This window comes from Sciurus carolinensis, chromosome 1 (assembly GCF_902686445.1).
Source record: "Sciurus carolinensis chromosome 1, mSciCar1.2, whole genome shotgun sequence".
Lineage (NCBI taxonomy): Eukaryota > Metazoa > Chordata > Mammalia > Rodentia > Sciuridae > Sciurus > Sciurus carolinensis.
Genome location: NC_062213.1, coordinates 36,529,300 through 36,555,553, shown reverse-complemented (window position 1 = coordinate 36,555,553; position 26,254 = coordinate 36,529,300). Strand labels below are relative to the sequence as shown.

The 26,254-nt window shown below is 34.6% G+C and overlaps 1 protein-coding gene across 7 annotated transcripts in view; it reads right to left on the bottom strand.

Moving 5' to 3' along the window:
* Nucleotides 1-26,254, bottom strand: part of Ubr5 (ubiquitin protein ligase E3 component n-recognin 5) — a 133,193-nt gene that overhangs the window by 52,785 nt on the left and 54,154 nt on the right. For 5 of the 7 annotated variants that reach the window (XM_047528782.1, XM_047528800.1, XM_047528834.1 and 2 more), the window contains exons 6-16: nucleotides 25,382-25,571; nucleotides 25,032-25,191; nucleotides 24,046-24,195; nucleotides 22,010-22,221; nucleotides 10,047-10,163; nucleotides 9,852-9,962; nucleotides 9,055-9,209; nucleotides 8,187-8,304; nucleotides 4,494-4,678; nucleotides 1,783-1,892; nucleotides 903-1,015 (exon numbers count right to left, since the gene is read on the bottom strand). In XM_047528782.1, coding sequence (XP_047384738.1) covers nucleotides 903-1,015; nucleotides 1,783-1,892; nucleotides 4,494-4,678; nucleotides 8,187-8,304; nucleotides 9,055-9,209; nucleotides 9,852-9,962; nucleotides 10,047-10,163; nucleotides 22,010-22,221; nucleotides 24,046-24,195; nucleotides 25,032-25,191; nucleotides 25,382-25,571 — 1,621 coding nt within the window. The remainder of the gene's footprint in view (nucleotides 1-902; nucleotides 1,016-1,782; nucleotides 1,893-4,493; nucleotides 4,679-8,186; nucleotides 8,305-9,054; nucleotides 9,210-9,851; nucleotides 9,963-10,046; nucleotides 10,164-22,009; nucleotides 22,222-24,045; nucleotides 24,196-25,031; nucleotides 25,192-25,381; nucleotides 25,572-26,254) is intronic. The other 2 variants (XM_047528817.1, XM_047528827.1) reach the window with 1 other exon arrangement.

The window sequence follows — 26,254 nt, the reverse complement described above, 5'->3', positions numbered from 1 at the left end:
GCACTTGAAATGGAGTTAATATGACAGAGGAGCTGAATTTTTAATGTTACTTAATATGAATAAATTTAAATAGCTATATATATGTAACTAGTGGCTACGGTAGTCATCAAAACAGAGAGGAGGTCAGCAATGCACATAAAGACAAGAACAGGACTAGAAAACAGAACATTTGATTTTGAGCAGTGAGAACTCCTCAGAAGAAAATACCTGTTCATAAACTATAGCTGATGAAAGGTCTTATAAGAAAGGTCTTTATAAACTGCAAAGCATGGTGTGTTTGCTCCTTCCTAAGTAATAAGAAAAGAATAGTTTGCAAACTAAAAAGCAATCAGGAAAACCTTTACTTTTCAGATATTCCATAGGTGTAGGTACACTTCAAGTAAATGTTGAGAAAAGATGAAATGAATGGCATTCTAGCTGATAGCCTCTACTTAGTTGGCTTTTTAGAAGGAAAAACCCTCTACAGGAGGGAGAGAGGAAAAGGTGGAAGGTGACTCAGTGAACACATTAAGACTTTTCCATGTTAAGGAAAAATTTTCTGTTATAGAAGATCTCCATTTATACTAATGGCTGGGAAGAATTGCCTGTATCAAAGTTATGTACCTATGAGTGCAAATACTCTGTAAATGTACAATTATCCCAAAATAACATATTAAAATAAAAAAGAAAGAAAAGCAACATATGACCATAAATAATCAAGGCAAAGCAACATCTCTCCATTGGTCAGGGACAGAGAAGATCTCTGTCTAGATCAGATTCAGGAATGGGATGAAAGCAACCACCAAAGGTGATAAATAAAGCAGCCTCGAAGTACAGGTTCGCAGACCCCAAACTTAAATCCCTGGGTAATCAACGTTGTTACGCTTCTGTTAGTAACTAATTCTTAGACATTTTGAACAAACCTTGCCAACAGGAACATTCTTAACATCTTCCACAAAAACGACTTCCCGAAGAGACCACTGCTCTTCGTTCACCTTTTCCTCTTCTTTCGGGGCAGGCGTTGACCGACGTCGTTCTTAGACAACAACAAAATGGTAAGTACCAAAAAGAAAATGTAAAAGAGACTTTATAGATTTCATCTAAATATATGAAGAATGAGCATTTTTAAAGGGATACATAACAAGTTTCTAAAAAAAAAATTTTTATGAACTACTCCTTTCTGAACTGGTGTTTGATGAACCAACTGCTACCTCAAATAAATTCACAGTAAAGAACTGTTAACTGTTAATGTCTAACTATTCTAATACTACTACAAATTAAAAACAATTGTAAAGAACAAAAGAATATATTTTGGACTCTCAAAATTAGGGTTAACTAACTAAAGTTTAAAAAGGAAGATCTGCTAGACTGTTATTAAAACTATTAGATAAATATCAGGATCTTAAATTTTGAGGAGCTTTTAAAAAATTATTTAAATTCACGGTACATCTATGTTTATAAATGCTACAAATCCTTTATAACCAAGTCATAACTAACTTACAAAATAAGTCAAAACATTCTAGTTAAAGGCAATTATTTCCATTATAATGAATTTTGCATATTTTAAAAAAACTATAATTCTCAAAAACAGATGGTCAACACTATAAATACTAGTTTTCCATTTAAATAAACCTGTGCAAAAAAACCCACAACACACAAACAAACAAACCACTAGTGATACCACACTTCATATGAAAAAATACTTAAACACTGGCACAAGTTGATTGCAGTCAGAAACGAACGGAGCATAGCTGTCTACTTGGGACTTTACTCTGACCAATAAAGACTACATATAAAACTTACTGTATGGCATTGATGCACTGCTGGCAATTGAGGATGCATCACTACAGGTAGATGCTGGAGATGGTGGAGGACCCATTTCTGTTTTCACTGGTTCCTGCTTACTTTCAGGCCTACAATAAGAAACAAGGTTCTCCTTATAATTAGGAAAATAAAGTAACAGAAACTTTTCAAATAATGAATTAAGTTTATTCTTGTAAAAGAATAAAATAATTAAAACTCTCATTAAATGGCATAATTTTAAGACAGTGCACTGAAAAGAGTACACAGGGTTTGCTTTCACTAACTTTTTAATGTAGAGTAACTATACCATACAAAGCTATAAATAATTTGGGACAATGATGAGATAAGCTTTATCTAGGAAGAACAACAAAAGTTAATCTTAATAGAGCTTTATCATAAGCCCGTTGAGCAAAGAAGTTTCATACTACAAAACTAAACACGGATTTATAGCAATTTAACTTCAATACATGATAAATGCAAATAAGTAAAGAGCTGAGTAGGTCATCAATTTCTTAGTTTGAAGAAGGAACTCTACTTATACCAGTTTAAAAAACTACACGTAAACCATCTGGTGATAGGATTAATAAACTATGCCTCTTCAATGAGCTATTTCATTAGTGCTCTAATAAGAAGTTAACTACAGCAACCAAATGATATTCTACAGCTGGAAAAAAACATGTTTTTTTATTAAAAGACAGAAACTGGTTTTTAGTCACAAAAATGACTTGTTAAAAATTTGTTATTTCAGGGGCTGGGGCTGTAGTTCAGTGGCAGAGCCCTTGCCTAGCATGCGTGAGGCAGTGAGTTCGATCCTTAGGACAACATAAAAATAAATGTAAAGGTATTCTGTCCATCTACCACTACAAAAAATATTTTTTAATTGCTATTTCATTCTGACACATATATTAAAATGTGGGTCATAATCTTAACCCTCTGACCTTCTATTACTTTCACTAAGAACTTCACCTGAGTTTAGAAATAATCCAAAAGAAAACCAATATTATTTTCCCCAGGAATGCACAACAGAGGCATGCTGTCAACAATGCTGGCTGCTCTACAAATCCTGTGATGCTAGGGGCAAAGCCAATACTGACTTGCCAATAGCATACCTTAAAGTGGAAGGTCTTTCAGTGAATGGCAGTGAACAGTGTTAGTGACATGAAAATGACAGTGCTCTTGACATTTAATTTCACTTAACTCTTACAAAGTTTACTAATACAGATGGCCAATTTCAAAGATCTTGAAAAATTTCATTGAGTTACAGGACTTAAACATAACAGTCTAATCTTTTTATAGTTTACATTTGTTCATATCAAATGGTCTTTACAAAATTCGAAAAAGAATGAAAATGTGTCTTGTTACTTTTAGTAAAAAAATCAATGCAATTATAGCAGGAAAGCCTAAATCTTAAAAAAAAAAGAAAGAACACTTTAAAAACCAATTAAGCATGAAATATAAAACTTTGGTTACACATTGTGTTTTTAACTTAACAGAAATCCCTGTTTCTGAATTTCAGTTTGCACTTTTAATATTAGGAGAAACAGCAGTGATAAAGCTAGTAAATTTATAATTACACTTGTTTGAGCATGAATAGAAAGCAAACTAAAAATTTTCAGAATTTAGAAAACGTTTATATACGGCACAACCATCAATCATTTTTCAATGACTGCATACACTTAAGGAAAAAATAAAACAAATTGTTTAAAATGTTATTTATGGAATGTGATACTACTGCTCTTTCCATGTTAATGGTCAGATATTTTTTAAGATTAAAAGTTACTGCCAGGCACAGTGGCGCATGCCTGTAATCCCGGTGGCTTGGGAGGCTGAGGCAGGGGAATCCAGAGTTCACAGCCAGACTCAGTAACTTAGGGAGGCCCTAAGCAACTCAGGGAGATGTCTCTAAATAAAATATACAAATAGGGCTGGGGATATGGCTCAGTGGTTTAGCACTCCAGTACCAAAAAGAGAGAGAGAAGAGAGAGAGCAAGATACTAAAAATTAGTTAACAAGTTCATTAAAGAGTTTTAGTTCATGTATTAAACCACCAAATTACAATACAAATATTTTTAAAGATGAGCCACTGTTTTTTAAAGCTTAGATATTAAAATTTCTATTGCCTTTAAAATAATAAAGGAGTTTCAGAATAGGGGACTAGATGAAAGTCTGTGGTATTTCTATTCATATATCCCTCTAACATACAAAAAGTTTATAAATCTCCTACAGAATTCCTATCCCAGTACATGTAAAACCCTGATTCAGGCAAAGCATTAGATAGAAATTAAAACGATTTACACAGGGAGAGAAGAGGCCTAAAAATAAGGCTGAACACATTATAACTGCCACTTATATAACTCCCACAAGGAACACAATCTAATGACAAAAAGGACATCGAAAAAGAGGAACACCACTCTGCCATTCTGCCAACCATCAAGAACAAATTTAATATACAAATATTAAGCAGGCTGAAAACAGCAATTGTTAGCAATTCCAGATTTCTAGATCACTATATACTTCTACATCTCCTTTGATTAACCCCATTAATATACACAGCAAATAAGGAACTGATATTAAAACATAGGGTATAGGGCTGGGGAGATAGCTCAGTTGGTAGAGTGCTCGCCTCGCAAGCACAAGGCCCTGAGTTCAATTCCCAGCACCACAAAAAAAAAAAAAAAAAAAAAAAAAAAAACATAGGGTATAATACTTACTTAGTTTCAGTAGTTTTGCTAGCTTTTTCCATGCTTTTCAGGCTTTCAGGAGATCTAAGCTGAAATCTACAGCTGTCATTCATATTCCAAACGGACTCCATTAAGACACCAACTTTAGGAATTCCAGCGCTAATTGAAAATGCAACTGCTCCAGCATGATACAGAGGATTATTTCTTAAGCATACCTAGCAAGTCAAAGAAAACCTCCATCAAGATGGAATAACTTTAAAACAAATTGGAACTGTCTTAAATGTATGGAAATGCAACACATAAAAGGATTGGTTCCTAGGTACTCCAGTACAATCTTACACAATTAATAAGGTTGAAAAAGCACCAACTTAATGATCTCCAAGAAAACGTGGTCCTAAAACTAAGGTGCAAGAGAAATTTCAGCATGTTTGCTAAACAAAAAAAAAAAAAAAAAAAAACACCTAAAAATTCATGTGGCAAATAACCATTTTACTAACAGCAACAACAGAGAAGAAACTAAATAGGGTTAAATATTTAGGGTTAAATATTCAGTGGCACAAGTCTGTAATCCCAGCAGCTCAGGAGGCTGAGGCAGGAGGATCAAGAGTTCAAAGCCAGCCTCAGCAACAGTGAGGTGCTAAGCAACTCAGTGAGACCCTGTCTCTAAATAAAATACAAAATAGGGCTGGGGATGTGGCTCAGTGGTTAAGTGCCCCTGAGTTCAATCCCCGGTACCAAACAATTATATTCTGTTTCCTAATTTGAAATTATTTTCCTTCTTAACTCACAAACCTAACACAGGCTCTATTAACTTCATTCCTATGGATGTTTGCTTCCCTCAGAAGACTGTTGTTCTGTACTAGCCAAAAGCTTAGTGGACACACAATTTTTCTCTTAAAAATAATATGTAGATATTGTTATATTGTGTGTCATGTGTGAATATGTAACAACAAATTCCATCATGATGTACAACAATAATGTACCAAGAAAAAATGTGGAAAAAACATGTAGTGGTTAGGATCAGGAGTTTAAGTGCAGGAGTCAATAAGCTATAAAATTCTCACTGTTGGGGACTAACCTTAGGTTACATACTAAAAACCAAAGGTTGTACATGGCATTGTTAAACATACCACAAACAGCTCCATCTGAGACATGAACATTACCTGTGGAGATGACGTTTGAGGTCCCCAAACAGCCAGTCTTACCTACATTATGTCTGATTGTCCAGTAACTAATAATGATCTTATGCTTGACCAGTGTCAAATATGAATATCATGTTTTTGGAGAGGGACAAGAGAGACAGGACAATGGTGGTACATTTGAGAAGTATGGGAGATGTAAACATTGGCTTAGAGTTGCAGTTCTACTAAAGAACAGTTAGTGCATCACTAACTGTGGAGCTCTGTGGCATAGATGATAGTTCCTAAAAGCAAGCTACTTGGGAAAGTATGTTCTGCTTAGCTGTGACTTCAAGGGAAATTTCATTCAGAAATTTTCAGAAAAGACTAGTGTAAGTTTAAAGCCTAAAAAAGATTCAATAAGAAATAAGACTGTAACCGAAAGAGAAATGTTGCTATAGAGTTATTTACTAATATCTTTCTGTAAAAATAAATGCATCTGAAAGACAAAGAGGAGTGTAGCTGGAATCTAGCATATCAAGCTATACAACGAATATTTGCTAAATACATTATTTTTTACAATTACTTTCTGTGATAGAGCTGAATACTCTAAGTGAACAACAGCTCTTTCTGATGTTAACACATGAATACTTTACTTTTGTTGTGGCTGTGTTAAACTCAGTTTTCTAAAGCTTTAAAAGAAACTCTATCCTTCACCAAGGTATTTTAATATGGTGTATCTTTCAGCAATGTAGTAATACCAAGCTACTTTCTTTAAAGCTTTTCTTTCTGCAGTGCATCTCTATTTTTTCTGCCCTCTCCGCCTACAATATTAGCAGAGTATTAGTATCTTACTGTGTTATGTGAGTATAGTTGACAAGGAACTTATGAGAACAACAGAAATCAGAATTTGGACAAATTAGGAGAAGAGGGAATCCTGGTGGGGGTAGGGCAACCACCCTGTTCAAAGTAACTTACATAAATAATGAAAGCTGAGTAATAATGTCCAGAATAAGTGGGTAAGTACTAAGACCTTTCTAGGTGGAAGGCCAGAAAGAATCAAACAGACAACCATGAGTAGAACAAAAGCAAAAACAAAAACTTCAAAACAAGAAAGTCACAACAAAAAGAACTGTGTACATTTAAGTTGGGTTTTGGGAAAAATTAACTCAAATAGTGACTACTTTCTAAAACAGGGAATAGTTGATAATACCTTTTGGAGGTGATAAAAAAAAATCTGAAATAAAATAATAGATGAGGAAATTAGCACCACATTATGTAATAAAATCCATAATAAGTTTTTAGGATTATAAATATATTCATTACTATACTTGCTATAACATATAAACACTGTTTTACCCTGAAGATGAGCTTCCACCAGGCTCCAAAAATAAAGTTTTTAAACTCTTACCATCAAGACCCTTTTTCACTATTAAATATTAATGAGTATCCCAAGTCCCTTGTTTATATGGGTGGTATCTAGTTTGAAATAATCAGTAATATAATGTATTAGTAACTAAAACTGAGATATTTTTGCTAAGCCAGGCATGGTAGCACACATCTATTAACCCAGCTACCAGGGATGGTGAAACAGGGATCTCAAGTTCAAGTCAAGGCATCTTGGGCAACTTAGTAAGACCTTGTCTCAAAATAAGAGATAGCTCAGTGGCAGAATGTTTGTCTAGCATGTGTGAGGCCTGGATTGATCTGGTAGGTTTGGTGGGTGGGTGGGTAGGTAGGTAGGTAGGTAGGTAGAAAAGAAAAAAGAAAGATTTTAATTCATTAACATAGTAAAATCCTATGTTAATATAAAACAACTTTATGAAAATATAACTGGAATTGCAAAAGTAAGAATGAGAAAAGTGGCCTTGTTCACATTTTTTACAAATCTATTAATGTCATATTGAATACAAGACTACTGAATTCTCACATCTGCTTCCACATTCAACCTGATTCAATGGTACTTTGACTTCAGGACATGAAGATAATTTACCTTTAATGAGACAGGAACTTGGAAAAGAAGGGACTCTCCAAACTCCCTGAAAGGGGCAAGGGATCAGCAGTAGTCTCTGAACCACACTTTGAGAACCAATGAAATAATAGAAAATCACCGAGAATAAAACAAAGGAGCTTAAAAGCATCTCAGACTCAAAAACTAGAAATATATGTAAATGCAGGGATTTGACAAAGACTTCTGCCTCCTAATAACATCCCCACAGAACAATATTTTTAAACAAAATGTTCAGTTATAAGAATCACCTGGACTCTCTGTTAAACACAAAGTTGCCTGGTCCTACCACCAGGACAAACTGAAATATTTTTCGTAAGGATGACTCCAGGCTCTGCATTTAAAAAGTACCAACTGATTCTTAAAATGAGGCAAATATAGGAAGTGTGACTCACAGGAAAACCACTGACATGAGGCCTGAATCTGTAAAATGTTACTCATTTGAAGAAAAATGAATAATGCTACTGGAACCTGATCCTTCACATAATGCACATCTATTAAACTGCTTATACAGAAACGGCTTACAAAAGAGGGAAGTGATTTTAAGAGACATGATGTCCCTTCAGACAGGCTTACTTCTTAATTCTAACCCCTTACCTGGGTACCAACAGTGATGTTCGGCATGGAGGAAATACCAGCACTGGATTTGGGTTTTTTATTTTTTGCTCTAGCTTTCTCTAACATTTTCTTCCTTTGACTAAAAGGAACTACACCCCTGGAAAGGAAAACCAAAAATTGGTCAAATAAGCAGCAACCAAGTCCATAAAATAAATCTGAAATTACACATATACTGTCATTTAAAATTTGGTATATTCCTTCTCCATATGTTTTGCCTCAGAATACTACTAACATGTGCAACTTGTTTAAATTTAATAAATAACTGGATCCAGCTTTATTAAACTTTTAGGATTAGATTTCATAGAAAAAGCTATATCAATGGATATTTTTCTTCAAAATCATTACATTTCATCAGAAGACTCCCCTATATATTTGTCAACACAAATTTACTGTTAACTTAAGATACAAATAAAATAAATTTAGATACCTTCTAACATTAAAACTATAATTAAATAAGGAAGAGAATACTCTGAAATTAAAATTGCTAAGTATTCTATATGCTATGCTTCCAACTGTTTAAAAAAGAAGTACATATTTTTGTACACAGGGGGAAAAAGATGAAAAATGCCCCAAATGTTAGCAGCACTTATCTTTGGTACATACAATTAATTCTAGATGATTTTTATTCTACTTTATACTATCATAAATTTTAAAATATAGTCACTAAGTATACCTTGTTTTTATAAATATATCTCAAGTTTTTTGTTTAAGTTAACTATGCTCTAAATTGAAATTTCTATTTCTACAAAGTATGGACCATCTCATGTTAGTATTCCACTCCTCAAAGCAGGCCTCCACGCACATAAAAATATTCACTGAAAGAAATTCCTCCTCCCTACATACTTACCACCAATACAAATTGTTCTCCAGCTGGGCGCAAGTATAAAGAGCACAGCAATGTAAAGAAACTATCCGTTCTCCTTGAAGTTCAGAGTAAGTCTGTGCAGTGTGTTCTAATTTAGAAGCCACAGAACTTAAAGTTTCATCCACCCATGTAGCAACCTAAAGAATAAAATGTTAAGAGATTTAAACTAAAACAGGTAATCTTTCCAAAAGAACTGTGATCAAACTGGAGTAAGGCATACATACTTTATGATCTAGAGTTCTAAAATGTTTTGAGCTAAACATTGTATTAGAGAACAGGTTCTTAGTAATACTAGAAATTAAAATACTTTCTTCACATGTAAATTAAAATAGCAGCTATCTAAATGAATATCTAAGGACACCTTTAAGACTTAACTGAAACTAAACATTTGCTTTAACAATTTTTAATAGAATTAGGGACTTCAAAGTCAAACTGATCATTTACAGTATAATATCCATATTTTTCTCACACTATACCTTTTTCAACTTTCCTGCTTTCCCTTGACAGGAAATATTTCCCTTCTCTTTCACTTTTCTTGAATATTTTTTTTCTTTTCTTAAAGTAGAAAACTACTTTTAAAGTTGAATTATACCATAAACTAATCTCCCAGTCTTCCAAAAAAAAAAGAAGACGACACTTTCTTAAGGTTTGAGACACTCTGTATTTATGGACCCAGTTAGAGAAGAAAGACAGAAAATGAAAAGATGATAAGGAGCAAGAAGAGAAAGAAAACCAAGAATTTAAGCATGAAATGTTTATTAATGCAAAGTGACTCCTACCTTGTTATTTTCTGTAGCTACAGTTGCTCTTATGCTATTTGCAGACAGGAGGACTATCTTTTCATTGGTTAACCCCAAAAATGTTGCTCGTGGATGATGTAATGAAGGATTCTTTGAAAGCATAAGAAAAATGATTACTGTTTTATATGTTGATATGTAGAGCTATTCAATGCAAGATTTAATTTAACAAAATACCTGGGCATTTCTATAAGGCTCAGATTCACTCCATTTCCACTGATAAAGTTCTCCTTTACTGCTGACAGCCAGAAGTTCAGAATACAGAGCCCCAATACAAATAAATTTGGTTCCATCCTATAAAATAAAAATAATACCATACTATAAACATACAAATTACCAAGTCTACTGGTTTGGACGCTGTCACTATAATCACTAAATCAAATCTAGATTTATTATGTGAAAACATAAGCCATAGCTATCACAGTGTCTTTAGTACAAGGTCCCCACATAAGGCTCTGGTTCCCTCCATGAACTCCAGTCACAATATTCTTCTTCCTGTTCCTAGACCATGTCCATCAGGACTTCACCCTAGCACCACTATCCCTGTTATTCTCTCTGCCTGCGTTACTTTTTCTCAGGCAACTCATTCCTTCCTCAATCAAGTCTGTTCAAAGGAGACCTTCTCTAACCATACTCTACAAAACCACCACTCTCAACATTCTGGCTCCTGATCCTGCTCTTTAAGTAACAGCATTTTATGACTTATTAAGTTTACCTATTTATTTCACACAAATATAAACTTGTCTTTTTCAGCACTGTATACTCAGAATGTTCACAAAGAAGCAGGTGCTCAATAAATGTTAAATGAGTAAAGCAAAAAAAAAAAAAAAACAGAATAAGGAGTTGAAGGACTATCAGATGTCAAAAGAGAAGATTCCTAAATTCCACCCTATTTCTTCCTGACTCTTTGAACCTGCTGAAACAAATGTTTTTATTTTGTTTTTTAAGGTGTAAGTTCATTAACTTTAAAGATAAAATGTATGTGATGAACTGGGATGCAATTAAATTATAAAAAGCTTGGAAGCTTGGACAATAAAAGTAAATCAATACAAATGATAATTTTTTAAAAATAAGACCAAGGACTACAGACATGAAGCTAACCAGAAATCTCAGAGCAAAACCTGCCAATAACAGATCTTAGGTTGTATATTTTCCTTTTAGTCTATACACTACTTTTCTCCTTGAATTCTATATTCTAAACTAATTGTGTTTTTCTGGTTTTCTGCCAAATTTCACCAATCTATGTGTTAGATGGGTTATAGGGCTCAGATAAAATTTGTATGGTCTACCAAGATTTATATTATATACTAACAAAAAATTATACCTTGTACAGAAAAAAACATTAATTTTAATCTTCCATTTTACCTGTACCAGTCAGCTCTCGTCTTCAACTGCTTCTATGGGGAGACAGTAAAGAGACTGGATTTGAAATTCTCTAAGTTATCAATCCCTCTCTTCCTTCACCATGGGTATCTGAAAACCACTGCTGACTTTTTCTGTGACAGCTGCACTGAATCTTACTTTTTCTACCTCATTCTCTCTCAATCCCATGGTTAAAATGATCAGACCAAATGAGTCCAAAACGTGAATGCAACACATATTAAGTTAGAGGCTTCAGGTAAATTACATAATTTCTCTGAACCAACCTTTCACCTCTAAAGTGGATATTATACACATATGGGGGGAGGACAAATACACAGCAGAGACCAGTGCAAAAGAAGTGCTCAAACTCAACTGTGATTACTCCGCTCCCGACTTCATCTCCTACTCATCAAAAACAAACAAACAAAAAACAGCCCTTGGATAGAGGCTTCCTGAATATTCCTACCTCTAGATTTACTTAATGAAAGCACCACTCTCACCTCCTCCCTTCTTAAGAGAAAGAAAAGTCCTTGCTTATTTAAAGATAAACCACATACATACTAAATGTGACCCCTGACCATACCCATAACAAACATCCAAATTATTCTTTCCTTCAGAACTCCTCAAGATAAACTCTCAGATGGTATATGTTTCATCTTACCATCTTTCACTAACAGCTACAAATGCACAAATATCAAATCAACAATTTAGTCAATCTACCTTCTCTTTAAACTCTTCACATCATTCGCTTCCATTCATTATTTGTTCTGGAACCTACTCTCTCCCTTGTTCACAGGTCATTACTCTCTACTGGTTTTCCTTCTACCTCCTTGACTACTGTCTCCATCTCTCTTATACCACAATGCACTTCCCTACACCACAGATTCTGCCCTTGTCCCTTAATTCAAATTATGCTCCACTCTCATCCTCAGTGACTATATCCACTAAAGCACCATGCTTTAATACATTTTTTTCATCTTCTATCCCCAGACTCACCTAAAAAGCTAACTGGATAGACAGGCACTATACCAAGCACCATAACATCTCCAAAACAAATTCATCACCTCCTGCAAAGCTGCACCTCATCTGCAGCCCCCATATAAATGAATGACATCCACCACCCACCCTGTACTAGAGGATGGGAACCTGGGAGTTCTCAACTTCTCCCTTTCTCTCATCAAACAAGTCAGTAGTAAAGGAGTGCTTCATTTGTCTCAAATTCCTTTCAGACTCTTTCCTTCCTGTCACCACTGCCTCTGCTTTCTGAGATCCTCAAAATTCAATCTTTAACAATCTTACCATATTCATAACTGACTCTAGATTGTTTTCCTTGACAAATCTTTCTCCCATAATGCCAACAGAATTCACTTCCTTAAAAACAACCTCATCACATCCCTTCTCTAAGACTCTTTTAGCTTCTTAGTTACTACAGAGCACATCTTAATTCAGTGGCCAGTTATCTGGATCACTTAACAATCCTGCTCCACCCTACCTCTTCTACTCCCTACCATAGAGTGGAAACTCTGAACTTTTCATTGTTCCACAAACACATCTTTTGTGACCCTAGGCCCCTGCTTGATGTTGGGAATGCCTTTGCCTCCTCAACAATGCCTACTTAGCCCCCAAACTGTTGCTTAGCCAGACATGATGACGCACACCTTAATCCCAGCAGCTCGGCAGGCTGAGACAGGAGAATTACAAGTTTGAGGCCAGCCTCAGCAACTAAGCAAGGCCTGAAGCAACTCAGTTAGACCCTGTCTCAAAATAAAAAATAAAAAGGGCTGGGGATGTGGCTCAGTGGTTAAGTTTCCCTGGGTTCAATCTCTAGTATCAAACACACACACACACACACACACACACACACACACACACACTACTGCTTAAATGTCATCATCTCTATGAAGGTCCTGCCAAATCTATCAGGTGGTATAGTCAGTCTCCATTATAGACCCCTACAGAACTTTAGGCACACCTTCAGTTTAGCACTGACCATGTTATGAACACAGCAAACATAATTGTTTATGTTCCCCACTGAATTCCTCATGGGAAGTTCCACAGCACAGTCACCTCTACATTACTACAGGTCAGTTTGGCACACAGCACAGAAAGGAGCACACCAACCAACTGCTGAATGAACAAATGAACCTTAACTACATCTTCAAGTAAAGGACTTGCTACATCAATATATACTCCTGAACAAAACATCCCACAGTAAAGAGGCCCTCTCAGGACTGACTTGCCTCATGCTTCAGAGAAAGGCCAATGTTCCCCAGGATGGCTAAGTTTTGAATGAGCCAGTGGAGCCTCTGAGGCCCTGAAAACCCACTACAGACAAGTATGGATGGATGGTACAACCACCAGCCTAGGAAACATGGCCAAAAAGTCACCTATTCTTGCTGCTTCAAATCTGTCCACATAAAAGAAACCTATTTGTATTTAGAGAAATATAAAATAATCAAATATACAAAAAATAACAGTATATTTCAGCTCACTCATTTCATAACATCATAGAAAACAATGTTTTTATTGTCTTAATAAAATACTACTTGCTGCTTCTGAATAAGTTGGGGCCTGCTTTATACCAACTAGAAAAAGTTGATAGGCCCTACCTCTTTAAAAAAACAGTGGTTCATAGTTTATTTGTTGGTTTTGTTTGTTTGGGGTACTGGTGATTGAACCCTGTGGCACTCAGTCACTAAGCCACATCCTCGGCCCTTTTTATATTTTATTTTGAGGCGGTATCTCACTAAGTTGCTTAAAGACTCACTACGATGCTGAGGCTGGCTCTGAACTCACGATCCTCCTCCCTCAGCCTCCTGAGCCGCTGAGATTATAGGAATGTGCCCCCCACCCACACCGGCAGCATCTTTTTTTACGAAAAAATTGCACCATTAAAGGTTTAATCTAATTATTAAATCTACAACTTACTGAATAATTGCAAGAGACCCTCCCCAAAGGGAAGAAAGAAACTATTAAAAATGATGGGAATAATTTAGTGGCCAAAACTTAAGAAAAAGCAAGTAGCCCAGTAACGTGAACTCCTACTGACCATACTTAAATTTAGAATTTTGTATTTTGAAAAGGTTGGTCTTTCTATTCCTAAATATTCTATTCTTCCATAACCCTTTTTGTTTGCCTAATATTCTACCATCAGCAAATACTAGGATAACCATTAAGTTCCAGTCCCAATCCTGTCACTCAATGCAACATACTGTGTTCTATGATTGAAAGGAATAACAACAAAAGGTTACATTATGCAATCAGAATTTGGCCAACCATGTGTGTTCATACTTCATTCCTCCTTTCTCTATTCTCCTTATGCCTAGTTTCTCTTCTTTTTGTGATCATTTCCCATTTTGCTCATTTCATTATTAAACTATGTTTATGACACATCTAACTAACAGTATTCCCTGGAAGCTTCCAAGTATCAGTTTAAAGGAAAAAAAAAAAAAAAAAACTAAGATCTTCCTCTACCCAACTTCCACTTCTAGAACCCTCTGCCTTAGCTGTCTCTCATCAGTGTGGAAACCACAAAAGTGAAGCAATACGACCAACAAGTTTGATCAGTTCATTCTAACAAGGCTGCACAAAAAAATTTACATAACAAGGAGTCAAAGGCCATGAGCATTTCTTTTCAATACCAATCAAAGAACCAGAATGACTTAGAACCTCACAATTGAAAGGGCTGGTGAGAATAAATTTATTATGTCCACTAGATGATATGAAATGGATCCAGAACAGTAAGAGGTATGGCTATTAAACAGTCCCTACTTGCTGGATCATTTTTCTTTTTCATCCACCAAACAATAACCAACCATTCCTGGGAACTCAGGGAATACAGAAGAGCAGGTGCATCCTTTAAATTTGGACTATGTTTTGTTAGAAAGCATAAAGTTTTAATGTTTAGCAAATTTACCAAACATGGATTTCTGTTAACTATCTATTTGAGGTTTGTAACATGGCATCATGGGATATACACAATATTACTATACTTTAGTAGATTAATGTATCAGTCATCTCACTTTGTGTGACAAAAATCCCTAATACAATTTTATTAACTACGATCCTCCTGGGTACATTAGATTTCTAGACTTGTTTATCCTACAAATATACACAGGCTGCTTTATATTCTTTGACTACATCTTCCTATTTCCTCCCCATCTATAGTAATCAGTGTTAATTCTCTATAAATTTGGCTTTTTAAAAAACATTCTACACATAAGTAAGATCAGGTAATAAATATTTCTCTTTGTGTCTGGCTTATTTCACTTAGCATGTCCTCCAGGTCCACTGAAGCAAGTAACAGAATCTCCCTCCTGTTAAATAATATTCCAGTGTGTGCATGTATCACATTTTAATATCCATTCATCCATCAACAGACATTTAAGTTGCTTCCTAATCTTGCCTATTGTGAATATATATATGGGCACATATCATCAGTAGGCAGTGACTTCATCTCCGTTGGGTATATACTCAGATGAATTATTGGGCCATACGGTAGTTCTATTTTTACCCTTTACACAAAATTCCACAGTGTTTTCCATAAAAGCTGTGCCAATCTATATTCTTACCAAAAAGGTTCTAAGGTTCCCTTTTCTCCATACCCTTGTCAACTCATCTCTTGTATTTTTGGTAATAGTCATCCTAAAACTTGTGAAGTGCAGTGACATCTTATGGTAGTTTTAATTTGCATGTCCCTGATGATTAGTGATATTGAGAACCTTTTCACACTATCTGCTGGCCATTTTTATATCTTCTTTGAAGAATTGTCTGTTCAGATTCTTTGCCCATCTTTTAATTAGGTTATGTTTCTTTTTTAAAAAAATTTTTTAAATTTGTTCTAATCAGCTGTATATGACAGTAGAATCCATTTATACATTTTGACAGGTCATACATAAATGGAATGTAATTTCTCACTTTTGTGATTAAACATATTGTAAGATCATATCAGTCATGCAGTTCATATATGTACATGAGGAAACAGTAATGTCTGTTTCACTCTACTATCCTTCCTACCCCCATTCCCCTTCCGCTCCCTTCGTACCCCTCTACCTAATATAAAGTAACTCTATTCTTCCCTATCGCCCGCTGTTCTATTGTGAATTACCATCCACATATCAGAGAAAACATTCAGCCTTTGGTTTTTTGGGTTTGGCTTATTTCGCTTAGCATGATATTCTCTAAATCCATCCATTTACCAGCAAATACCAGAATTTCATTCTTCTTTAAAGCTGAGTAATATTCCATTGTTCATATATACTAGTTTCTTTATCCATTCATCTGCTGAAGGACACCTGGGTTGGTTCCATAGTTTAGCTATTGTGAGTTGAGTTACTATAAACATTGATAATTTCTAATTATCTTCTGTATTTCAGTTATATCTGCTGTGATATTTCCTTTTTTATAACGTATTTTAGTAATTTGGGTTTTCTCTCTTTTCTCTCTGTGAATGTGGCTAGGGGTTTATCAATTTTGATTTTTTTCGAAGAACCAACTTTTTGTTTTGTCAATTTTTTCAATTGTTTCTTTTCTTTCAATTTCATTGATTTCAGCTCTGATTTTAATTATTTTCTGTCTTCTACTGTTTTTGGTGTTGATTTGTTCTTATTTTTCTACAGCTTTGAGATGTAATGTTAGGTCATTTATTTGTTGACTTTCTATTATTTTAATGAATGAGCTCAATGCAATGAACTTTCCTCTCAGTAGAGCCTTTGTAGTGTCCCACAGATTTTAATATGTTGTAACGATATTCTCCTTTACCTTTAAGGATTTTTTCATTTTATCCTTGATTTCTGCTAGTATCCATTCACCACTCAATAGTGTATTATTGACTGGGGGTATGGCTCAGTTGGTAGAGTGCTTGCCTCACTCTACCCAAGGCCCAAGGCCCTGGGTTCAATCCCCAGCCCAAAGAAAAACAAAAACAAGAAAAGAAAAGAAAATAGAAAGAATAGCATATTACATAATCTCCATATGTTAATGCAAGTAGCTTTAATTTTTTATTTTATCATTAATTTCTAATTTCAGTCCATTATGATCTGATGGAATGTGCAGTTTTATCTCCGTTTTTTGTTTTTACTAAGAGTTGCTCTGTAGCATAAGATATGATCTATTTTATGTTCCTAATATTGAGCTGTAAGAGTATTTTTTGTTTTTTAAATTTTGGATATTAATCTCTATTAGATAAGTGGTACATAAATATTTTTTCCAAGTTCATAGGCTACCTTTTCCTTTTGTTTCCTCTGCTGTGCAGAAATTTTTAATTTGATGCAGTCCCACTTATTAATTTTTGCTTATATAACCTAAGCTTTTATATGATATCAAGAAATTATCACCAAGGCTAATATCAGTGAGTTTTTATATTCTTTCCTAGGAGTTTTCTGGGTTTAGGTAATTTGTTTGGGTATTTGATCCATTTTCATTGATTTTTTTGTGTATGGTCTAAGATGAGTTCAATTTCTTCCCTCCTTTGTTTCTTGTATGTGGAAATCCAATTTTCTCAGCATTATTTACTAAAGAGAGATCTTTTCCCCATGGTGTCCTCTTAATGCCCTTGTCGAAATTAAGCTGACCACACATGCTGGGATTTATATCTGGGCTCTCTATTCTGTTCCACTGCTGTTTCTATTTTTATACAAATTAATACCACACTGTTTTGACTTCTATAGCTATATAATATAATTTTAAAGCAGGAAGTGTGATGCCTTCAACTTTTTCTCTCTTAGTTATTCCTTTGGCTACTTAAATACTTTGTAGACCAACATATTTTGATAGTCTTTGCAACTTCTGTGAACAATGCCAATGGACTTTTAAATTGACTGCATTAAATTTGTGTATTGTTTGGGGTATTAAAGACATTTCACAATATTGACTCTTCAAATTGATGTACATGGGGTATCTTTTATTTGCATCTTCTTGGATTTCTTTCCATCAATGTTTTAGTTTTCAGTGTGTAAATCTTTCACCCTGTTGGTTAAATTCATTCCTAAGGCTTTGTTTTATTTTGATTCTATCATAAATGACTGGTTTCTTGTTTTGGCTTTTTTTTTTTTTTTTTAAGTTGGGTTGTAGGTTACCTATATGTAGAAATGCTACTAGATTTTGTATGATGGTTGTATGGTCTTCAACATTACTAAATCATTAGTTCTAATAGATTTTTTGGGAAACATTCAGATTTTCTATATATTGGATTATAATATCTACAAAGAGGTAATTTTACTTCTTCCTTTTAGATTTCAAAGAAAGATCATTTTACTTCTTTTAATTTCTTTTTCTTATCTAAATGTTCTTGCTAGTATTGTTTTTATAGAAGTGGCAAAAGTGGGCATTCCTGCATTGTACCAGATCTTCCTAGAAAATCCTTCAGTTGTTTCCCACTGATTATGTGGATTTTTAATAAATGGCTGTTATTATGTTGAGAAACTTTTCCTTCCACACTTAAAATGTTAAAATATTTTTATCAAAAAAGGATGCTGAATTTTTTCAAATGTTTTGCCTGCATCAATTGAAAATTGTGTGGTTTTAATGCTTCATTTGGTTAATGTGATATATCACACTGATTGACTTGCATATGTTAAAGCAGCCTTACATACCAGGGATAAATCCCACTTGGTAATGATGGCTATCTTCTATTTCCTGTGCTAATATTTCACTGAGGATCTGCATCAATGTTCATTAGCAATATTGGACATTAGTTTTCTCTTTAGTAGTATCTTTGTTGACTTAGGTATCAAGGTGATGCTGGACTCACAAAATGTGTTTAATTTAGATTCTTGTTGGAAGTAGGTTAATATAAGTACATACATAGTCACAATTTATACATAAGGTGTTGAGCAACGTAGAATCCCAATTTTTATTCTAAGAAAAATAAACTGCAAAAATGAGTAAAGGGAAAAAATACTTGTTTTATAGTCGAACTGAAAAATTACTTCATTATAAACAGAGGACCTCAAATACAAAATATGAACTGCAACAGAGCTACCTGGGAATATCCAGATGTATTACTGGTCTCTCTCAACCTTCAGTAGCCTCAAAGAAATGCCTGTTTTCTCTTTCTGAAACAGGACAATGCTTCTCCTTGTTTACACTTAATATATACAAATTCATTATTTAATTCTTATGAAAATCCTATAAGATAAAAATCATTACCCCACCAGATCCTCAAGGAAGCACCAACTCCCTTAGCACAATCATGTCTACTTCTTAAGAGGAGATAAAACAATGGGTACATGCTCTTTACTCTGGTTTCCAACTGTTAACTTAAACGTGATGCACAAATTGTCCTGAGCTGGAATCCTTCTGGACCCCTCTTAAGACCCTCAGCACTTGGTGGACTGGTCTCTTACAATGCTAGTTTCTCCTCACACCATCAGAAGTACCAAGTGCATTCAATACCCTATTTTCCTGCTTTCTCCACCTACTTCTCCAAACCTTGACCAAGCCTTCCCTCAAACCTTCCACTTTTCAGGAATCACTACACCCAATCAGTTTTGGGAAACCAATATGGTCCCACTTATTGCCTATTTCTTCCAATGATACTTATCCTGCACCCCCTATTATGATAGTTTTCATTGTCCTAAAGCTACCTGAAAGAAAAGTCTTATTTCCCTTTTAAATAGCTCTTTACATTCTAAGTATATATCATCATCAAGCCCTGCAAAAGCATCTAATGATATTTGTTGATGATTATGATAATTCTTAATAGTTTACTTGAGTTTAACCAGTTTTCCTCCCTGGAACTGAAATTTCTGTGTCTAGATTTCAATCATGAACTAATAAGAAGTGTTTTTTCTAGGCACAGTGGTGCACCCTATGATCCAAGCTACAGCGGAAGCTGAGGCAAGAAGAACAAAAGTTTAAGGCCAGCCTTGGCAACTTGGGGAGATCCTGTGACAAAATAAAAAAAGGGCTAGGGATATATTTCAGTGATAGAGTGCCCTGTGTTCAATCATCAGTATCACAAGCAAATTAACTAAGTAGCTAATTAATTAAATTAAAACATCAATCAATCAATCAAAAAAATAAAGAAGGACTGGGATGTAGCTTGGTAGTAGAGTTCTTACCTGCATATGTGAGGCTCTGTGTTCAATTCCTAATACCAACCGAAAAACTTAAATAACATAAAGGATTTCTTTTTAAATAATTCTTTTTACATTAGGTGTTTAACTAGAGGGGGGAAATACTGTTACTTGTTTCACAGATTGCTCTTCTTCCATTGATTCAATGTCTAAATAAACCCAAAGTGTACACAGTCTCAAGATTTGATAATGCAGTCAGTATAAATTACTATCTCTGGAAACAAGCTGTATCTAAAAGCATGCCTATCAATAAAGATCAAAAAAGGCTAGCTAAATCTAAGAGAGGACACAATAAAAGTAAGACTTGCTAACTTCATTCTGTTCAAAAACACTTTCATTAACAAGAATAATTCATAATAAGGATGCCTGGACTAATAAATATGTGATGGCACTAGTAAATGATATCTTGAGTCCTCTACTACTTCCTGTCAATATGAAACACAGTTCTAACATGATCCAGGCTACGAAAATAGCAAATAGTGAATGATGTACCAAAAAAAAAAAAAAAAAAAGAGTAAAGGTTCAATGGTTTAAATCACTGTTGACCATATGAAGTAAAAGTAGAACTGGTGACATTTCCAGTTTTATGGAAATAAGAATGCAATTTGAGGGAAGTTTGGAAGCTGCCAGAGAAAACAGAATAACCTTTTGCTTCCAAAGAAACTGATTAAAATTCATGTTCTCTCTTACATTCAAGTTTTCCACATGAGTTGAATGCAAAGGAAAATAAGTTACATCAAGACTCACCAAAAATATTAAATTCATAAAGTTAATATTTTCCCAAATTCAAGTTCAAACTCAAACTCTCCTTATCTACTTGTAATTAACCTCAAGGTTCCCATCTTCTTTTGGTTTATTTCTGCTTAAGAAAATTTCCTACCCAACTAGTTCTGGATATAAGAACAAACAGGCACACAAAAATGAATAAAAAATACATGGGCACCTACAGAAGGCTCTGAGTAAAATCACCAACCACTTAAAACAATGAAACATATACACCATCAATAGGATGCATCTGCTCATCCCACTTGCACCAGTCATGGCTTTCTGAAGATTTCAATCCACTTAACAAATCCTAAATGCTTTCTGAAATCCACTCACTATTCTATTGCTCAGGATGCCAAGCACAACTCCCAGTCCATTCCACTTCAGACTGCTTTGTCTCCCACAGCATTCACAACAAAATTCTGTCAGAATTCACTGTCATAAAATGGGACACCAACTAATCAAAGAAAAACAGCCCCTCATCTTGTCCTGAGGCATGCAGCATCAATGGTCACAAACTTGCCCTACAGAAACTGGTCCACCTGACATTTCAAATTTGGCAAAATAAATCTCTACTAAAGAATATAAACATTATTAGAGTAACTGTTACCAGAAAAGAAGTCCTGGAATAGAATGGTGATGTTATCTAAAGCTACACCCCCAATTTCTCTGATGCACTTCATCAAGTAGGAAGAAAAATAGCACCAATGAACACAAATACTCAGATGACTCACACAGTAACAATGAAGATGTACTACTCGAATTTTAAAACATGATTACCGCTTTATGTTTATGGGTTTGTTTCTGTTTTCCTTTGGGGAGGGGGGTGCATAGTATAAAAAACTGAATAAATAAAATAGAAGCTTCTTCAGCAGAGACAAAAAGGAACTTGTCAAATTCTTTTAAATGAAAAGGATGAATATTTTTTCCAAATACCTTATCAGGCCACCATTGCAAATCTTCTCCTAGAGATACTGGACTTTGAACAGGTGTGTTCTTCTTATCCAAGTTGGGCTCTCCTTCTTTGCTGGTAGAACCCCTTTCATTATCAAATGAGGCTCCATCAAGCCACCTTCGCTCACGTAAACGTAAAACGGATTCACGTTCACGCAACAGCTCAGAGTCTCTCTCTAAGGGAAGAAGGAGAACTGGTATGCAATTGGGTCACACCAGTGGGATAAAAGTAAGCCACTCTCTAGTAAAGACCCTTCAGGATGCAACTAACAGCAGTTTATCTACTCACAAAAATTTATGTAAATGTATACCTAATAAAGCTGACATGCAACATTCAAAACATTAATCCTTTTCAAGTGAATGGATGAAAATTAAGTATTTTTTAAAACTATGTAATGGCATAGTTCAAAAGTGGTCTAGTACAAGCTATTATTTTAACTATATGCTTTTAGAGCAGAACTGCTTTATTTTAATTTGAGGTTTTTAATGGAGTTAAATTTTTTGGCTTTCATTAGAAATGCTTACTATAAATTTTATAAGTTAGAAAAATGCACATATTAAAATTTCAACACATTAGATAAAAAGCAAACCAAAGAGAATGTTACAAAGTAAGTCTTTGGTTATTTAAAAAAAAAAAAAAAAAGGAGATAGAAAAAAGTACTTGACAGATTCCACAGTGCCACCAATAAATGATAACAGAAAAAAATACTTGAATTGATTAAACCCCATTAACAAACTAATTATGAAATTTTTGATAATCAAGCCCTTGCTTAGGGTGGTTTTTATAGGCTGGATTTTTATGGATGTTTTCTTTAGAAAATTTTGAAGAACACAACACACTTTTTTGAGGTTTTAGGTTTTTGTTTTAAGCATCTACAGAATTTCCTTAATCAAAACGCTTCTCCTGCAATTGGCCTACAAACTGTTAAAGCCACTTCCCCCCCCCCATTTGCTCATATATTACGTTTTCAATAAAGTAATCAAAATAAGCTTTCTAAGACTTGTGTATTAAGGATTAGGGACAATATATAGTTGGACCATACAAAATTGCCATACATGCAGTTCAAAAAGAGGTCTAGTATCAGCTATTTACATGGTTTAAACTAAAAGTAATGCCCATATAGAATGAATACAGGAAAAGAAAAAGAAAAAAAATTTAGGAGTTATTTTTGTCAGATATTAAATATTTGAAAATTTAATGCTAATACACCTAAGAAAATAAAGTACATTTTTAAAAAACACAAAACTTTCAAAGCTACTATATAATAACCCAGTATGTTAAAAGTTCACCCATAGGTCTGTTATTAAGTACTTTTAAGTACTAGGTATCTGCAGCAAGGTGATGATATAACATGGCATCTTTTCCTGTTTATTAATGATCAGTAAATACAGTTTATTTTTTGCCTATTATTTAATCAAACAGTTTTAAATTCTAGAAAGTAAAAATATAGTATCTATATTATAAAGGTAAAGCTGACTAAATGTATACAGAAAGAAGCCAGCTTAATAATTTCAGAGTTTTCTTTCTAATCTTTATCATGTACTATATCTTTTAAGGATTTCAAACTTTTGAAAATAGCATTTTAATAAACTAAACATTTATCTATACATTTAATATTGATCAGTCTCATTCTAGTAAGTTTTTCATATTTCTCTCTTCCATTTAACCAGGATTTAAAATGAACAGAAGAATCATATTATTTTAATCAAGGAGACCTGTTTTCTGAATGCTGCATGTCATAATAAAGTAGAATTCTGCTTTTAGTTCAGAATCCATATTCCTAATTAAAAGTACAGTTAGGTAAGTTGTATCCCTTGCTATGTACTATAAAACAGAAATAAGGGCATCTCTAGGATACTACTTTGGCTCTTCAAAATGAAAATAATTCCAAAGTACCCAAAAACACTAATACGGAATGATTTCATCTACTGTAATTTTGCAAACTCAGATGCAGAGAATCTACTACTGTCTTTCTATGCAGCCAGTCCATGGTCAAAATGAAATAAATGCAAATTACCTCGAGATGAGCCTAGCCTGGAAAGTGATGAACGACGAAAAGAAGGGTAACCAAAATAGCTAATGTCCTCAGAAAACATGGCATCCGCATCAATAATGACACTTGGGTGAGCAGAATGAATGTCAGCATCAAGAAGAGACATAAGATCCTCTACAAGCAGAAACAAAAAAATATTTCATTTATATGCTTCACTTGCAGCTATGGAAAGTGCATCTATAGAACACCGAAGGATCTGTAAAATTAAAATATGTTAAAATCAGTGATTAATATTATCTAAGGGTAAAAAAACTAGGAAATAAAATTTACATTACTAACAAATTTTAAGGAACATCAGATGCATAGTTGTTGCTTGTTCTGATTACTAAATTATCACCAGAGAAAAAGAACTTTTAAGATAAATACAGTCAAAATCTAAATGAAAGGCAGGGTAAGGTAACATGCATACGTAACCCCAGCTAGGAGGGAGACTAACAAAGGAAGATCCCAAATTTGAGGCCAACCAGAGAAACTTAGCAAGACCTTATCTCAAAATAAAATAAAAAGGGCTACAGATACAACTCTTTACAGATGCAGTAAACTGGGTGCTTGCAAGGCCCTGGGCTTAATCCCCAGTCCCGCCAAAAACAGAAACAAAAACAAACCTCCCCCCCAAAAAAAAATAATAATAATAATCTAAGTGTAATTTGGTTATTATCTATTTCCATTAATAAGTTATCAAGCACCAAGATTCCAGAGTCACATGTCAACCAGGATAAAGCCATACATAAATAACCATGCCTTTACTGAAACCAAGTACAAGTCCACTGAGCTAAAGTATTCTCCCATTTTCCTTTTACAGCAATTTTACAATTAAATTAAGCAGCTATATAGTGAAAACCATCTACCACCTCTAAAGAATAGTTAGAAAATCAGTTATACTTTAAAATTCCATTCTTCAGTCAATGAGCACTCCAGAAATGAGAAAACCATGATGGTAATCCACCAACCTCCCGGCAAGTAAGATTCACTGGCTGTATCATCCCCATCATCTCCATCTTCATCATCCCGGCTAAGTAAATTATTTACAGCAAGGTTTACATCAAGATTTGTTCTCTGAAGTTCCCGAATAATGACACTTCTGGATTTCCCTTGTAAAACAACTTGAGCCTAAAATAAAAAATAAAGAATACTATGCTAATTTTCTTTAAATTCTTTATCAAAACCAGCTTTCCACAACCAAAACCGAAAAAACCCCTATTTAATAATTCATGATGAGAGTCATATCTATGACCCACAAATTCAGTTAAGCCTCACCTCTTCCTAGAGTCTTACATTAAATTTTCTGCAAGATCCATACCTGTGAAATCAGTTCCTCAGGAATGACGGAAGCTGGAATAACTGGCTGGGGTTGACTACCCAGAAGTCCAGACCCTCGATCCCGTCCTGTCCGAATGACTCGAGTCTGTCTCCGGGAATCTCGAGCTCCAGCTGATGACCTACCAGAGGATCCTCCTCCACTACCACCCACTCCAGAACTCCAACGGCTTCTAAATATTGGAGAATTTGTAAAATTAGCATATTAAACAATCCATTCTGAAAAGATGACTTCAGTCTCATTTTCATTCTTTTAAGTTAAAGTACTAACTAATTGTTGTATTTTCTAGTAATGTTTTGACTAAAGAAAAAGGTTAATAGACCTGTGCTTTAAAATACCTGTCCCAATTATATTGTTGTTGTTTTGGGATTCTGGAGATTTAACCTAGAGAGAATTTACTACTGAGCTACATCCCTGGCCCTCTCCACCCAATCTCCAGCCTTTTTTTGGTGATAGGGTCTCACTAGGTTGCTTAGATTCTGGCCTTTAACTTGCAATCCTCTTGTCTCAGCCTCCCAAATTACTGGGATTACAGGCATGCACCACCACACCATGCCCAGCCCAGCCCAATTTCTTTTAATGCTTAAATGTAAATTCACTTTTTAGATAAATATCATACTTTTTCATTTTTGAAAATAATTTTTAAAGCTCTGTATTCATATTCCTTGTCTTAACTCTAAGATGAACTTTATATTGCCTTTACATTAAAGTCACATCACATTCAACTACCAATCACTGCGTTATACAAGAGATAAAATTCAGTTTAGAACTCAAAGTGCTTTGCATGGAGGGCTGGGGGTGCAGCTTATGGGCAGACCACTGGGGGTGGAAGCAGGAGGGGAGGGGGGGAGGGGG